Raw genomic sequence first — 16,819 nt, forward strand, 5'->3', positions numbered from 1 at the left:
ACACTTGGTTTAAAAGGTGCTTGGTTTTACTATCTCTTTTCTATGAAGAGCTGTATTTCATTTAATGCCTACCTATGTAACACAGTGAGAATACAATAGTTTAAAGGCAACAGAATTAAGCAATCAAGCTGTGGCTGATTTTTATTGTATAGTTTTTCAATATTTAATATGTTTCTAATATGTGGGTAGTTTGACACTTCACGCAGGACAAGGTTTTCAAAATGTTTCCCCATTTCAACTCCTAGGCTGATGTCTTCATTTTTCTTAATCAAAAAGTTATTTGAGTTCCTAATCAACTCAAGTGATGTAACACACCCCTTGAAGCATCAAATATAATTACAGTTTATATTGTGAATCTGAATGGAATAGAGTCTGAAAACTCTAAACAAGCATATTTGAGTTGTCATTTCATATTTAACAAATATTTGAATATGCGTCATGAATTTAAGAATTCATGTATAAAATAAAAGTATATTTTGTACTGTTGTGCTTTCCTCAAAACATGCTCCACTGAACACAGCCTTATTTCTGAGTAAGCTATAGTATTGCTTGTGTTGAAATTAAACATGCGTAGAAGATTAAGAAAATGAAGGTGGAAGCAGGTACCTGCTTCACACAAGGCTAAGACAGGCATCAGCTGCAGATATTGGTCTTGTTTGACTGTAACATTAAACTCCACATTAGTGTTATGCAAAAGAATCTTGTTTCATCAAGTCTCTTGTACAGCAGGGAGAGGGGAGCCAAAGCTTTCATTTTGATTTTTAGATAAATACATTTTAGTGTTTGGTTGAATCTGGACAAACTCTGGTTAGCCAAGCTATGGTTTATGGAAATAAGCCAACTTCAAGCCATGGTTTATTAAGTTGACTTGTTTCAATAAAATGTAGTTAAAAGATGAACCACAGTTTGTGGCTCAAATATAATTATAAAATGCAGTTAATTGAAAACTTCCCTGAAAGCTTCCAGTCTCCTTATGGCCACAGCATATATAATAGGGCAGTGCACACGCCTGAGGATTTTGAATCTCACAAAAACCATAGTTTATGCATCCACACTAGAGCAATGAATAGTGAGGTGCTTGTTGAGGAATGCAAATATGTGCAGATATGTGTTTCTGAAGATGAGTGCATGCACACAAAAGCTCATACCAATAACAAACTTAGTTGGTCTCTAAGGTGCTACTGGAAGGATTTTTTAAAATTTTGTTTCATGTACAGAAGACTTGCCCTTTTTAAAATGACTATTCCATGGCATAACTAACAGAATTGCAGAACTAGAACCTAAACTGTTTTGTCATATGTAACCTAATTTCATTTGTTGGCAGTGTTTGTTGAGGTGTCTTGAACTTGTCCACTGAGGTGCTTTTAGATTAAAGCTGAGGGGCTCTTTTCAGTTTGAAGGCCACATTTCCTCCTAGTCAACCTCAAATATTTCTACACAAACCCCCCAGGCACATCCTTCCATCCAATCAACCAGAATGTATTATCACCAACCAGACAAAAGGGCGGAAATGAGGCAGGGCTTGAAGCAGAGCTGGCAAAGGGTGTGGCCCAGGAAAAGAGGGTGTAGCTTGGGGAGAGTTGCAAAGACCAGATAAAAAGGGCTATAGGGCCACATTCAATCCTGGGCCTGAGCTTCCCCACTGGTGTTGCAAAAACAATTGCCTAAGCTGCTAAATTGGTTTGATGCAACATTGTCAAAATCAAATCTAGTTAGGTTTTGGTGGTTGTTACAAAACATCAAATAGAAAGATCCAGCTATATGAACCATTTTGAGCAATTTGGGATTGGGCTGTAGAAATTCTTTTCTTCAGTTCCTCTGCCTTTTTATGGCCTAAAGCCGAGTATTGCAACAGTAAAGCTGTAATTCATCTTATATGAGGCACCATCAAATTAGATCTTTAACAATTAGTAAAGTATCACTGTTTTTGTCGTTTTCTGCAAAGCATGTTCAGTATCCTTACAATAAAGCCATTCATTCGATTTTATTGTATTTGGATAAGTTCCAAAGGTTCCATTCGCTGTCGTAGGTTTTTCTTGTACCAAAACAAATTGGGAATAGCAGACAGCTTTTTGTTTATATATATTAAATAAGCCTGCTGAAAGGTAACAAACCATTCACTATTAAATGCTTAAAATGTTTTTCATAGTCTTTTTTCTGAATTAATGGAAAGGGATATGTGTCCCACAGTTGTGTCTTGTTTTAGTTTTTTGTGAAGAACTTTACCTGATTCATTCTGTTTACATTTTTGTGGGATCTAATGCTTTCCCAGCTAAGTTAGCTGAATCAAATTACATTTGTGTTAGACCAGCTGAGATAAAGATAATGGGTGATGTTCAGTGTGGCTATTTTGCTAAGGAGAGAGAAGGTGAGAAGGTGCTTTTCACTTCTTTCTGCTGCAGACCCCTGAAAGCCTATTCAGAGCAGTGGAGATGTTAGAGGCCAGAAGAAATGATTGAGAACTGCTTTCCCTTCACTTTACATTAGTTCCACTTGTTGCTGCAAGTGGAACAGCAACATTATGTTTCATTCAGAGTGCATACTATGGATGTAATGATCAGCCATGGTTTAGTACTACCTGAATGAGCTTGCTCCCTCTTCTTCTTTCCATGAAGCTAGAAGGTGGACCCATGTTTTGAACTTGTCATTATTTCAAACTGACCATAGGTTGGGATAAACCATAATCCTGGGTTTGAGTGTAGTGGAAGTCAGGGTTCAAGAAAACTAAAAGTCAATACTGCAGAAGTCCTCTTGACAGCATGAGAGGCAGGGATGGGCATAATGCAGAAACCCAAGCCTTGCTGCAACTCATTCCTGTAACACTAAGCCATGGTTTGACATTGCATCTGACCCTAACTAATGCCATTTCAGAGATCAGACTTAATGTGTATTAACCATTGTTTTTTTTGTATAATAATTACAAGCATGAACAAAATACTTCAGATGATTGTTGAAGTAGCTTTGCTTTTCTTCTTCTTTGAGAGCTCATTGTTCCTTGTTTTTCTTTAGAATCTGGTTCCTTCTCGACCTTCCATCCAATTTCAAGGACTCCAAGGGGTGAGTATTTACTTAAAAAAAAAAACTACTGGTATTATCATGTTAACAAAAGCTTCTCTCTTCTGGCCTGTAGTACCTCCATAAACTGTCTTTCCGGGATATGTGAGACTAGCACTCTCAGAACAGAGTGTTTGGAAGAAACGGGGGGAGAGACATTAATATATGGAAAACTGAAATATGTGAAAGTGCATTTTTCATAGTTACCTAATATTTTTGCTATAATGTTTTTCATTCAACTTTTTTGGAAATGTGGAAGGATAGACTTGGGAGGGAAGATGTATAGAGGCTTTTCCTTAGTATGTCAGATAGGTTTTGAAGTCTAAGGCAAACAAATGGGGCAGGGAGGATTGGAACTTGGGAACCTTAAGTATGTCTGCTTGGTCTTTCTGGATATAAGGTGGGGTACACATACATGCAATAAATAAAGGTGTTTCCTGAATACACTGGTCTTATGGTCAGTGTACTTACTATTCCAAACCACCAACATTGCTCTAAATGCCAGTGTGCTTTGGACTCTCCTAGTCAAATGATGGAAGGGGGGGGACTAGATTAAATATGAAGGCAAGACATGGGGAAGATTTAATAGGTGTGTTTGCTAGAATTCATGACACTCCAGTTTCAATATAGGTAAATATTAGGCTGAGAAGTGACAGCTCAGTTGTTGGTTATTCAGAGCAGGGTAGCTCCCATCAACACTGCCAGCGGTAAGGAATGATGGGAGTTTTAGTCTAACAACATCTGGAGGGCACTATGATGGCTACCCATGGATATGTCAGGTGGCTTTCTCTGATCTCTGGGACTGGTTGTTAACAACTACTACAACAATATAGACCATCATTTTAAACAGAGGGCATTCTTATACAGTGGTGCCTCGCTAGACGAAATTAATTCGTTCCAGGACTCAATTCGTCCTACGAAAATTTTGTATAACGAGGCACCGTTTCCCATAGGAATGCATTAAAAGTAAATTAATGCGTTCCTATGGGCTCCGGGGGAACTGGTGGCGGCGGCGGCGCTTGCTCTCTTGGCTCGGGGAAGGCAGGCAGGCGCTTCCCCGAGCCAAGAGAGCAAGCGCCGCTGCTGCCAGCGACAGAGCCGGATCGGACGAAGCTTCAGAAGCTTCGTCGGATCCAGCTCTGTCGGGAGGTGTGGGGGAAAGGCGAAGGAACGATCCTGCGCCTTTCCCCCACCGCCGCCAAGCCAGTGCCAGAGCCGAAGTGTGGCGCTGCCGCCGGGGGCTTTTCGCAGTTTGCCTCCCCCTTGGCTCGGGGAGGGCAAATGGCAAAAAGCCCCCCGCAGCGCCTGCCTCCCCCGACACTGAACTTCGGAGACGCCCGAAGTTGCGCTCTGTGCCGGGGGTGCGGGGCAAGAGGCGGGGGGGGGACACCTCCCGTCGCCGCCTCCCGCCTGCCTCCCCCGACACTCGGCTTTCTCAGGGAACGCAAGCGGGCGGGCTAGGTGTCCCCCGCTTGCCTTCGCTGAGAAAGCCGGGTGCCTTCTCAGGGAACGCAAGCGGGGGACACCTAGCCCGCCCGCTTGCTTTCCCTGAGAAAGTCGCAGCGCAAAGCCGGCATGGGGTGCAGTTTCGGAGGCTTCGGAGGCATTCATCTTACAGGGCACAATTTCCGTTCTCATCCTGGGGCAAAGTTCTTAACCCGAGGTACTACTACTGGGATAGTGGAGTTTGTAACCCGAAGTGTTTGTAACCCGAGGTGTTTGTAACCCGAGGTACCACTGTACTATGACTGTGGCTGCTTCATGTGATTACCTCTTATAATAGGTATGAACACTTGGAAAAATAAGGCAGTACAAAATTCTTTGCTGGCAATAGCTAGAAACACTGTATGAAACTCTGTAGATTTTGTGAATATGCATCTTAAATTTTAGCATGGAAAGTAACCACTGCTCTGCTTCTCCATAAGCCACTAGACGGTTGGCAAGTATTTTCTTTCTTTGGTTGGTCTTATCTTAAATTTTGGATTGAGTCTGAAGTTGAAGGCATGTACTTTTCTGTCCGTCTCTCTGCTTGCACATCATAGTTACTGTTTAACCACATTGGTTGGTTAGCTGAACTAAGCAGGCCGCAGTACCTAAATGTCTTCCCCAGAATTGACTTACTGATGATCTATTTACAAAGATGATGCCATCTGCTGTTTTACAGCCTTCAGAGTTTCATTAGGTTTAAAGCCAGATTTTGAGGACTGGATTGCCCTGTATATACCCAAATATTGAGAGTCTAAGAACAACTAAAGAAGTTAAGCATTTAATAGTAATTAGATACAGTTCCAATGTTGGTTCTGTTTCGACTGGCATAGATTCCTCTCAGTGGTAGATAAGATACATCTGAAGAATTTCACATACTATTTGTGAGTCATACCAAATATTATCTTTTGCAATACCACTTCTAAAATTGTTAGTAATGTATAAAGAAACTCCCCAAATTAAAAACCTTTTTGAAAATGACACCTTCTGCTGTAATTAAAGAAATGGTGTGTGAATCTCCCTGTAACGTGGTGACTAATAACTACTTCATTTTTGCTGGTATGGGAACCCCTAGCTATCCAGTTTATTGTGCCTGGCAGAAATATAAGGAATGTTGTATTTCTCTTGCCAAAGGATATACTTCTAAAAATTTCTGTACTGACCTGAAGCAGACAGTAGCAGATTCACGGCATGTTGCTCCCCCCCCCCTTTTAAATGAATATCCATCTGTCTAGTGCAGCATTGTCTCAGTTGACAAGAAGTGACTTTCCAGGGTCTCAAACAAGGTGGGATCTTCTTACAGTTCTCCTTGGAAATGGAGATTGAACATCCAGTCCTATATTTATCTACTTAGAAGTAAGTTTCCTTGAGTACAGAGGGTCTTACTCCAATAAATGTAAATAGGATTACACAGTTATACAAAGGAATACAGTTATACTCTCTTTCTCCTATGGCATTTTGCATTTTTCAAGAGAACATGCACACACACATATTCCTATGTATATGTTATTCAGAGGGTTGCCGTGGGGCTGAATGAATGGTAAGCTTTCCTCCCTTATCATTGGATCCAAGCCATTGATATTAAAAGAGGCAATACATCAATTCAATCCTTTAAGCCCATTAACATCTACCATATTTTGCAAAGTGGTTCTTTTACTGTGCATTTGAACACCCCTTAAGGTGTCATAACCAAATTGTGCATGATGATTCCCAAGATCAAGGAGCATGTTTTTGTCTCTACTTGGATACAGTTGGGTGCCATTTTGAATCAAAATGATGGACTGCACAATTGAAAACTCTACTGCCTTTAACCATTGATAAAACTGCACTGCACTGATAGTAGGAGTGTAGAATTACAGTGCAACACTGGGTACAAAACTGCTAGTTCCAAATAAAAAATGCTTCCAGGTGGTGTCTAGGTCTGGTCTTCAGCAAGTTGCCTAGAGGAGTGGGGCAGACAGGCACATAGAGTTCTTCTCTATATGCTCAGTCCTTGTTGCCTTGGAGTGCAGAGAATTACAGGAACTAGAAACATTTCCTTATATATGTTATGCCCAAATTGTATGGGAGTTTGTAAGCAAGCACATGTAGTTGCTGCTTATTTGTCCTTGTTTCTGGAAGACTTCAGTGAATATGCAGAGAACTTGAACCTTTAGGAAAATACCTTAGGAAGCAAAAAGAAAAGAGGTCCATGGAAAGAATTTTCCAAATATGCAAATTCTACACAATCATTTAAGTTACCTTAATGCTAAATTATATCACTTACAATGTGTTATTTTACACACACAATTTTTCCATTTGGTTGTAGTCATATCAGATGTCACTGTAGTCATATCAAATGGCACCTCTGATCTCCAGGAACACCTTTTGGGGAGGCAGAAGGAGCTTAATTGGGAAGGGGGCTGAAATGCCTTCATGTACTCATGGACTGTTGTGCCCTCCCCATCTTTATTAATTATTACATTTACATCCCATTTTCCTTGGAGGAAAAAGAAGGGAAGGGTGGCATACATGGTTTCTCTCATCTTACAGTGACTGGTGCAAGGTCACCCAGTGAGCATCATGACTGGGTTGCAGCCAACACTTAGTCTAAGCAGTGCACCACATTGGCTATCTTCCATGATACTTTTATAAATATTACAGGAAGCAAAATCAGATTTAACCCAAAAGATCAATGTATTGCAGAACCTGTTTAAATGTTAACCAGTAGGTGCAACTATTTATTTATACATCTGTTTGTAAAGACATTTTTATACCACTTTTTGGTCCCATTAAGAACCCCCTATTATCTTAGAAAGAGCAGTCTACAATAGTAATATTGAATGGAATTTAATCTAAAACACACACAGACGTTTTGGGAAGAGAACACACATGCAAGAAAAATATTTCAGTTGGCAATACTGCATAAAGGTTCCAAAACAAGGAGCCACAAGCACAGAGAACTATGCAACCACTGTTGTAGTTATATTCTCATAGAGTAGATCAGGGGTCAGCAAACTTTTTCAGCAGGGGGCCGGTCCACTGTCCCATAGACCTTGTGGGGGGCTGGACTATATTTTGAAAAATATATATGAATGAATTCCTATGCCCCACAAATAACCCAGAGATGCATTTTAAATAAAAGGACACATTCTACTCATGTAAAAATATGCTGATTCCCAGACCGTCCGTGGGACGGATTTAGAAGGTGTTTGGGCCGCATCCGGCCCCCAGGCCTTAGTTTGGGGAACCCTGGAGTAGATTGAAGCTGATATTCAGAAGGCTCCCAAACCCTGCCTTCCCCTCCGATAAATGCCCCAGCATATCTGCATCGTGAGGGGATTCTGAGTGAAGTCTTTTTGCCTGACACCCCAAAGAAGGGGTCTTACTCCATACCCAATTTCTGTTTCCCTAAAGAAGAGGAGCAGCCAGGGTGAACCTTCTGTGTGTCTCCCTTCCTTCTCCTGCTTCTGTTTTAGAACACATGGTTGTGCACACTCTTCTTGCTAAGCTGTGCTTAAGTGTACAAGAAAACTGTTGGGTGTGATACCCCAGGTATGGAAGAAACCCCATATAGATCACTCTTGTTAGACATAGACATCATCTTTGAAATAGATCCCATTTGCTTAATTTATTTAGACATTTTCTAGTGTTGCTTACCTATTCAAAAATACTTGCTCCATAAGATATGCCTTTGTATAGTAGACCACATGACAGAGTGTCTCCCCCCCTTTTGTATACATTATCTGTGCTTGCACAGTACAGTACTTTATAATCTCTACTAGAATACGGTATCAGTTGCAGTCAGTGGAACAGCATAGCTGCATTATGCTGGCCCCATTATGCTTTTGTACAAAAGCTGTTGATAGAAGTTGCTGGGTCCTCAGAGTGATTTTAGTAGCAGGGTTACTTGTGAACCCACTGGAATGTTTGCTGTAGTGGGCAGGTATCAATGTTTCTATCAGCCTCGTTTTAATTTCTTGGCTCTCTTGCCATTTACCTTTTGACAATAGCAACAACTACAGAGCAAGAAAGAAGATGCGATTAAAGTCCTCACCCCATTGAACTTCTGTTGGAAATACCTATCTAATTAGGCTTATAATTCCATGAAATACTGGCCTATAAATCTATGAAATGTACTGCGTTAATGAAAAATATTTTAAAAAGAAAGTAATACTGTTGACATTTATGCTAGTCAAGATTTGGAACATAGTTACCATATTTTATCTTAGCTATATCTTCAGTTTTTATTAAGAAGAAAATCCTAGCAACTTTAGCTTGGCATCTGAGTGGACATATGTCAAGTCCAAAATGGCCCTCTGGACCCAAATGAAATACTCTGGGTTTGTAGATAATGCTGAGTGGCCAAGCTGCTTGGAATCCCTACTGTTGTGTCCTATAGCCAATAAATTTGGAAGACGTCTGTTGTGCCTGCATTTATTCATTTATTTATATTTATTAAATTTGTATACCACCCTTCATCTGAAGATATCAGGCAGTTCACAGCATAAACCTACAGAATCAAAATACATAATAAAAACAAGAACAAAACAATTACAAACACCCCCCCTTGTGTGTGTACATGGGATCATTGGGACTTTAAATGTAAATGAATTATGTAAAGGTGCATTTAGGGCTACTATACCTTGCAAGAAATGTCGGGTTTGTTGTATGGCTTATTATGGATTAATAAACCAGTAAAAGGAAAATAAATTGTGAACTCTATAATATTTCTATGTGCAGAAATATTTTTCCTTGTGCTTTTGTGATTAGATTGTGGTTCTTTCTTAGACTCAGTGTGTGGGATATAGTGTTATTCATACTCGGAATAAATCTATTGAAATCAGTGAACTTTAGTCCATTGATTTCGGAAGATCTACTCTATGACTTGGTTGGATATCACTCAGTGGGTGTCCCTTTGGCAAGTTGTCATCTTTCAGTTGCATCTGTTACAATATGCGGCTGACACTGCAGGTTTGCTGTATTATTCATTATTAATGATCAAATATGGTACTTTTCCGTGAAGTAAGCATACCTGAGTCTTTTTTTATTGCTTTTTCAGCTTGTCAAGATTCCCAAAACTGATCTCCCAAATGAAGTGCATACCTTTAATTTCTATTTGTCAAATGTTGGCAAAGATAATCCTCAGGGAAGCTTTGACTGCGTCCAGCAAACTGTTTCAAGGTACGTAATGTTTATGAAAGGGAAACGAAATTGTTTGTTTTTTAATTGCTGCTATGATTTGAAGAGTAATTGCAATGAACTATTGATGAAAAATCCCTCTCCTAATTTAAACATTACTTTAAAATGTGCTACAATCTGCTGCAGAATGCAGTTACCTGTCTGTGGGAAATAATCTTGTTGAAACTTAGTGTTTGACAAAAAATGCCACTTCTTCCCCTTCTGCTATTTGATATGAAGGGGCTTTCACTCTTTATCCTATAAATGTGCCAAAGTATCCTGTCCAATTTACATTATAGAGTTCTTTTCTACCAGGCATAGACGCGTGATACTTAGAGATTATCCACAGTGCTCACACGTTTAATAAAGAGCAGACAGGAAGAGCTGTTTACTTTTGTTACTCAGCCTGCTAAATATGGCAGATGCACCCAGGATACTACCGATGAATCATGACTTTGCTATAGAATGGAATGAAAGGAATGTTAATATGTATTCTTGGCACAAATGCTTTGTGTGTATTATAAAATTCAGTACAAATTTCTAAGGCTGCAGCCTCTTATAAACTACGTACTTATTGTGGCAATTCTTGATCTTGAAGCATCTGTAAATATTACTGTGAGTTGGTGGGTTATGGAGAAGTGTACACATCTATGTATACTGATTTCTGAGAAAATGTTTAGGATCATTTTTGTAAATTTTAAGTGTCAAATCTAGTTCTTCAGTCTGGCTCAAATGCCTCTTCATAATGGGCAGCTAACTAAAAACATTGGCCCAGTCCTGCTAAACCAGGGGTCACCAAACTAAGGGCCGGGGGCCGGATGCGGCCCAATCGCCTTCTCAATCCGGTCTGCGGAATCAGCATGTTTTTACATGTGTAGAATGTGTCCTTTTATTTAAAATGCATCTCTGGGTTATTTGTAGGGCATAGGAATTCGTTCATATTTCCCCCCCCCCCCCAAAAAAATATATAGTCCGGCCCCCACAAGGTCTGAGGGACAGTGGACCGGCCCCCTGCTGAAAAAGTTTGCTGACCCCCTGTGCTAAACCATAGGTTAGCTATGTGCAGAATCAGGGATGAGCTGCTATGAGTCTTGGGCTCTGGCCGAAGAGGAAGAAGAGTTCGTCAACCCTGACTTTCAGTCACCAGGGAGGAATGAGCATTGTGTGAGACCAAGACTCATGGTGAATCTATCCTCTTTATACCCAGAGCACTTAACTATAGTTTAGCATTATGTACAAACTAGACCACTAAGAATTGTCTAGGATCAACAACAGGAGAAGACTTTTGTTTTCTAGCCCTGATTCAATTTTTGATCTGATCCATCAAGGCTGCACTTAATTTTTTCACCACATTCATTGCTTTTGCTTTAAGAAATCTATTCAATTCGCTTCCCTGCTGCAGTATATGTGTATAAACCACTATGCTGTTTTATCTTGTTGCCTGAGTTCTCTGTTACAAAAACATCTATTACAGATTTATATACAAAACTGGCAAACATGAATATGTTACAGTCCATAACTTGACTTTAAATGACCAGAAGGAAATAAAATAGTATCTTTTCATACTTAGTTTTGCTATACTGTATCTTTGCATCTACACCCAAATGTTTTAAATAAGGATTCTTTCCCCCTCATTATTGCTTAGTACCGGATCTTCCCAGCTCAATTGCTTGGGGTTTATACAGGACAAAATTACAGTATGTGCAACAAATGATTCTTACCAAATGACTAGAGAACGTATGACCCAAGCAGAAGAGGAGTCTCGCAATCGAAGTACAAAGGTCATAAAACCTGGTGGACCATATGTAGGTATGACTGTCTTCTTTTTTCTCTCCCTCTGTAACAGCCTGATGCTAACTGTTGTCACGGTTGAAGTATAATCTGTTGGTTTCAGTGTACCTTACTGCTATGTAAACATATATAGGACTGCAACGTTCATATGTTGCCTTTTTTGAAAGCATCCATGTGGCACCAGAGTATTGTACATTGTTTGAGAGGAAATGCTGGTTGACATTTATGCTATGGGAATGACTATCCGTTAGTGATGTATCTCTTGATCCTGATGGCATCATGTCAGGTTCATCTGAATTCTGCTGCTGAATACCATAGTTACCGTTTGAACAATATTTTTAATGCATTTCAGGAATCTGCAGTAGATATAAGTTGCTGTTTTAATATCTTTCTGATTTTAAGGAGTAGATAGTATCTTTAAATCATAGTACAGTACTGGAGTTAGAAGGGATCTCAGAGGTTATTTAGTTCAGTGTCCAAATTTATGTTGGAAGCAGTATTTTAACAGGATTTTAGATGACACTAGCAGCTAGAGTGTACAGTGATGGAAGAGAGAGATGAAGAAGAGAGATTGAGACACCAATGTTGCCAATTTATATTCTGTCAGATGTGTTAAATAAGTTAAACAATAATATGCAGAGATACTTTGATCCAGACATTTCTGTGTGCATTTTTTATTAAAAAGTATGTCCAGTGCCTGCAGAAGTTCTGCCAGCTGATGTTTTTGACAGCTGCATCTGACATATCAAGTGCGTAGGTATTAAGGCTAGAATATTTATGCTGGTGTCTGCTAGTTCTTATACCAGTGGTAGCTACAGGATTACTAATGACGGTAATTGTGATAATAGGTGGATTGGCATTCAGTTGTTGTGGTATGGCTTCCTTCACAATCCTATTTATGTTTATTCAGGAGTAAGACTTACTGAATTCAGTGGGGCTTGTTCTCAAGCAAGGGAGTATAGGATCTGTAGCCTGAGTGAAGGAAAATGGAGGGACTCCATATGTAATCTGTACCATTTGATACTCTTTGGCTGTTGGGTAATGTGCCAAGGAAGGCTTGGCTTCCTGAAAAACCATAGAGATAAGGTAGGATAGAGAAGGACTCTTCCTTCTCTATCCTACCTTATCTCTATGGCTCTTCAGGAGTTTGAAGGAACACAGTGGTGAGGATTAAGCTGCATAGGATAATAGGAATCAACTGCAGTTAATTCATTCGGATTAGTCCTTTTTAAAAAAATTCCCATTTATGTGGCTATTTTAATGCTCTGTAGCAGAAATTCAAGTTGCTGCATGTTGTATATGAGCTTCAGGTTATCTTTTACTTTATTGACTTTAGAAACTTGGGTTGTACATGCTCAGAATGGCATTCTTTGTAATGCGCTGTCCACTTGGCAAATCATTAAACATCTTTTGGAAGAAAAGCTAAATTTTATAAAATTAGAAATAATATTTTTGTAACTGTCTTAATTTCTAGTCACATTAGTCTTCTTTTATTTTTCTCTTTGGCAATCTGTATATTCTCACTTCACAGATGGGCAAAGGATGCCAAAACTCCAGACTTGTTCATGCAAACATATTTTTGCCAAGTGAAACCTAGAGGAATAGTAATTTTCTAGCAGTTCTCAAGCAAGCTGTGTCATGATGTAAACAGATCATTTAATCTGTATTCACTATTAGCAGTAAACATTTAACTTCCAAAGAGTGCTTTGGTTCTGGTGAATTTGTTGTTTGCAGTAGATTAGAATTAGAGAAGCATTTGGGTCTTTTTTGCAATAGTAAAATGCTAGTCAAGTTGCCAATATATTTCATAATAACTGGTAAGCTATTACGTTAACTGGGAGGAAGCTATTTCTAAAACAAGAAAATAACAACCTGATTTATGAGAGAACACTTACTGAAGTGTTATCACAGGATGGCTGAAATAAGATAATAGTTTCTTTAAATAACATAGGTTTTATCTGTGTTTGGTTAAAGTGTGTTAGATTTGTTTATAAAAACTAACAAAGGTTTTAATATAGCAGTAATAAAATCATCTAGTTTTCTGTCTTTTACCTTTAATTGGCCTCCAAAGCAGTGAGTTTCCTAGTATAATCCAGCTCTACAAAACATTGTCATCCACTTTCTCAGCAAGTCATCTCCTAACTCACAACACCAAAGAAATCTTAAATAGCCATGTTCCCAAGCATTAGTAGCTGTTCATCCCTTGTTCAAATCTGGGATCTGTGTGTATGTGGAAGGAGTTCAGATGGTTTTCATTAGAACTCCTCCTTCCACACAGTTACCAAGATTTATACAAGGGATGAAGCACTGCAGAACTTTTTTAAAAAGAGAGATCTCTTGCCAAATAATTTTGAATGCTTGTGGTGATGCAAAGCTCTTTTCCTGGAAAGATACAGCAAAGCTCCAGAACCAAAACATGCTAGTTGTGGGTTCTTCAGAGAAACTTCATAGCAACTATTTTGACTGGCTGTGGAAATCATTATGGTAGACATATTGGATTCTGTAATATTAACGAGAAACATATTTGCTTATCATCTTTAGTGCTCTGAGTGAGCAATATCATCGCAGTCATATTGTAGTAATATCAATATAGTTCACCACTTTGGGGGCCTTTGGACTAAAAACAGTATATAAATAAATCATATCCCACAATAAACTTGTTCAAAGCAACCTGGTGAGTTTAGCCATGCATGGCTTTGAACTCTTATTTCCTAGGAATAGCTTATTAGCATCTCCTTCTAGTATAAATGAAGCAGTAGAAAGTCTTTAAGTAGTATCTATCAGCTATCAAAGGATCAATTATTTTATTTATAGCTGCCAAGAAACTGCTAGTAAGAAACTGCTAGGTTATCCCTGTGACCCGTTCATTTTGCACACAATCATTCCCCCAATGTGCATGTTCTGTAAAATTTTGCCCTGTCCCAACCCTGACTCCCCTACCCCCATGTGTTATGTGAAATAACATTCTAACCAAAGGCACGGTCCTGTAAAAGGCCCATATTCAGTTGATTCTATGCTGCGGCCTATTCGCCCCCCCATCCCCCACCCAGGCAGACCCCTAAATCCACTCAGCCTAGTCTGCAAAGCCGAGGCGAGATACTGTGGAGAGGGCAGGTTTCATCCCTGTGTCTCCCCCCACCCTGTTCTGACCCATTACCTATCCCTGCCCCCTATTCGGGGACCCCAGGCAGGCCCCTACCTCCACCTGGCAATGTTGGGCCTTGTTGCTGCAAAAGGCCTGTTTTCAGTTGGTTGCTGTGGAATTTTGTGGTGTCATCTGGTGGCGCGGCTTTGCAGGCAGCAGTGGGCGATCTGCCCTTCTATTGAATGCTGCTAGAGTCTTCAGAGCTTCTGCTGATGACGTCTAATTTGGGCGCCACTTTTTGTGTTTAATCATTATTTTAGGTATGAAAGGCTTGCTTTTGGGGGGGATTATGCCAGATCCCTTACTGATGGGCATGGAACGTTGTGGCCAAATTTGTTAAATTACAGTTCAGCGGTTACGGAGAAAGGCTGTTACATCTGTGTGCACAATGCCTACATTTTTATGTATATAGATAGGTACAAAGAAGGAACACATCTCTAAAATCTAATTTTATTTTATTTTAAATCTCTAGTATGTCATAAAAACTTGAGTCAATGAACCTTTTTACTCCAGCAGTCAGTTTGGAAGTAAATGTTGGGTAACTCGTTTGTGTCTAAGGTGGAGAGAAATGAAAACAGTTGTTTATCTTGCATATAGGTAAAAGAGTACAAATTCGGAAAGCGCCACAAAGTATTCCAGATGCAGTGCCTGAGAGGAAAAGGTCCACTCCCATCAACCCAGCAAGTACAATACGCAAGATGCATACAAACAACAGTATTTCTCAGCGGCCATATAGGGACAGAGTGATTCACTTATTGGCACTGAAAACCTATAAAAAACCGGAGCTTCTTGCTCGCTTACTCAAAGATGGTGTTAGTCAAAAAGACAGGAATTCCCTTGCAATTATTCTTCAGCAGGTGAGATTATTTGTTTTACTCTCCTATCCTTTCTCATATTTCTGTTTTCAGTGGTTATGGTACGTATATTGCCATGCTTAAACTAGTGTTCTTATGCCAAATTAGTTTTTGTTTTTGTTTGTTTTTCTTTTGCATATCTTGAATATGCCTCCAGTTTTGCCAACATCCATCTATATAAAAAAACTGCAAGTTTGGGTCTAAACCTAAAGACTCTTGTGTAAAAGCTCTTGAGATAAAGCTTGTGCATCAGCTTGCTCAAATGGGAGGACTACTTTGAATCTGGGGTCACATTTTCCATGACCAAGCACATTTATGCTTGGCCAGAAAGAGCACTGGAATGTGAAAAAGTGAAGGAAGGCATCAGGAATAAACGATATATTGCAAGAACTCAGCCAAAAGAAGATGGATTCCAAAAAAATATTCACAAGGTTTTATTGATGTGATGCGGAGTTTAAATGGGAATCAATCCCAATGTTGAAGGCAAATAAAGATAAATTCCAGTAAAAATCAGGACAAGGCCCTGTTTCAACTATTCTTCGTCAGCAAAGATTCACAGGGCAAAGTGTACCAAGTATGTTTGCCAAGTATGTTACAAGCCAATGGATTTAAACAACCCAGTTAAAAAGAGCATTCCCCCCTCAAAATTCTCATTTTAAGAATTGAGAAAACAAACTCCTCAAGAAATTTTTCTCCTGGTATTTTAAAGAGGGAGAATGCTTTAAACTTGAATCAATGAGAACTTCTATAACCCCCCCAGCTAAATTAATTTAATTAGCTGAAAGAGAAATCTTACATAGGAAGTGATTATAATGGGGTCTTTAAATTGACAAGAATAAGGAAATAGAAAATAAGACTAATAAGCTACTTCCAAAAGAATTTAGAAAAAGAGTGGGTAGAATAGAACTCTTTTGCTAAATGCAAGCCTTCAAAGTGGGATCAATGAAGTAATTCCACGTGTGTAAAAATGTAGACTCTTCTTTCTGCAGGAACTACAAGGTAGCTGAGAAGTATATTTCAGAAGTCTTAACTCCTACTAATGCAGCTCTCACTGCCAGAGAGGCAACCTGGTTTTTAAGCTAAACAGCAGTTTGCTTCTTCAGAAACTGCTGCGCCAGAAACAATAAGCAAAGTTCCAGCTTCATGTGCAATTCGCTCCTGCATATGCAGATCTTTTCTTTGGAATGTAGCCATAGTTTAGGTATCTGGGATAGACAGCTATACTTGATTGGTGTTTAAAAGTGATTGCATAAAATAGTTGAATAATTTCATAGTCGGTTATCTTTTAAGCACTTATATATATATCACTCTAGACACTGGCGGGTGGGGG

At 39.4% G+C, this 16,819-nt stretch overlaps 1 protein-coding gene across 1 annotated transcript in view; it reads left to right on the forward strand.

The window, feature by feature from the left end:
- The window catches only part of ELL2 (elongation factor for RNA polymerase II 2), a 40,401-nt gene that overhangs the window by 5,059 nt on the left and 18,523 nt on the right, over positions 1-16,819 (forward strand). Inside the window, exons 2-5 of the mRNA XM_035099692.2 lie at positions 3,010-3,057; positions 9,581-9,702; positions 11,345-11,508; positions 15,233-15,492. Of these exons, the coding sequence (XP_034955583.2) occupies positions 3,010-3,057; positions 9,581-9,702; positions 11,345-11,508; positions 15,233-15,492 (594 nt within the window). The remainder of the gene's footprint in view (positions 1-3,009; positions 3,058-9,580; positions 9,703-11,344; positions 11,509-15,232; positions 15,493-16,819) is intronic.

Source organism: Zootoca vivipara, chromosome 11, assembly GCF_963506605.1.
Source record: "Zootoca vivipara chromosome 11, rZooViv1.1, whole genome shotgun sequence".
In the NCBI taxonomy this organism is placed as follows: Eukaryota; Metazoa; Chordata; class Lepidosauria; order Squamata; family Lacertidae; genus Zootoca; species Zootoca vivipara.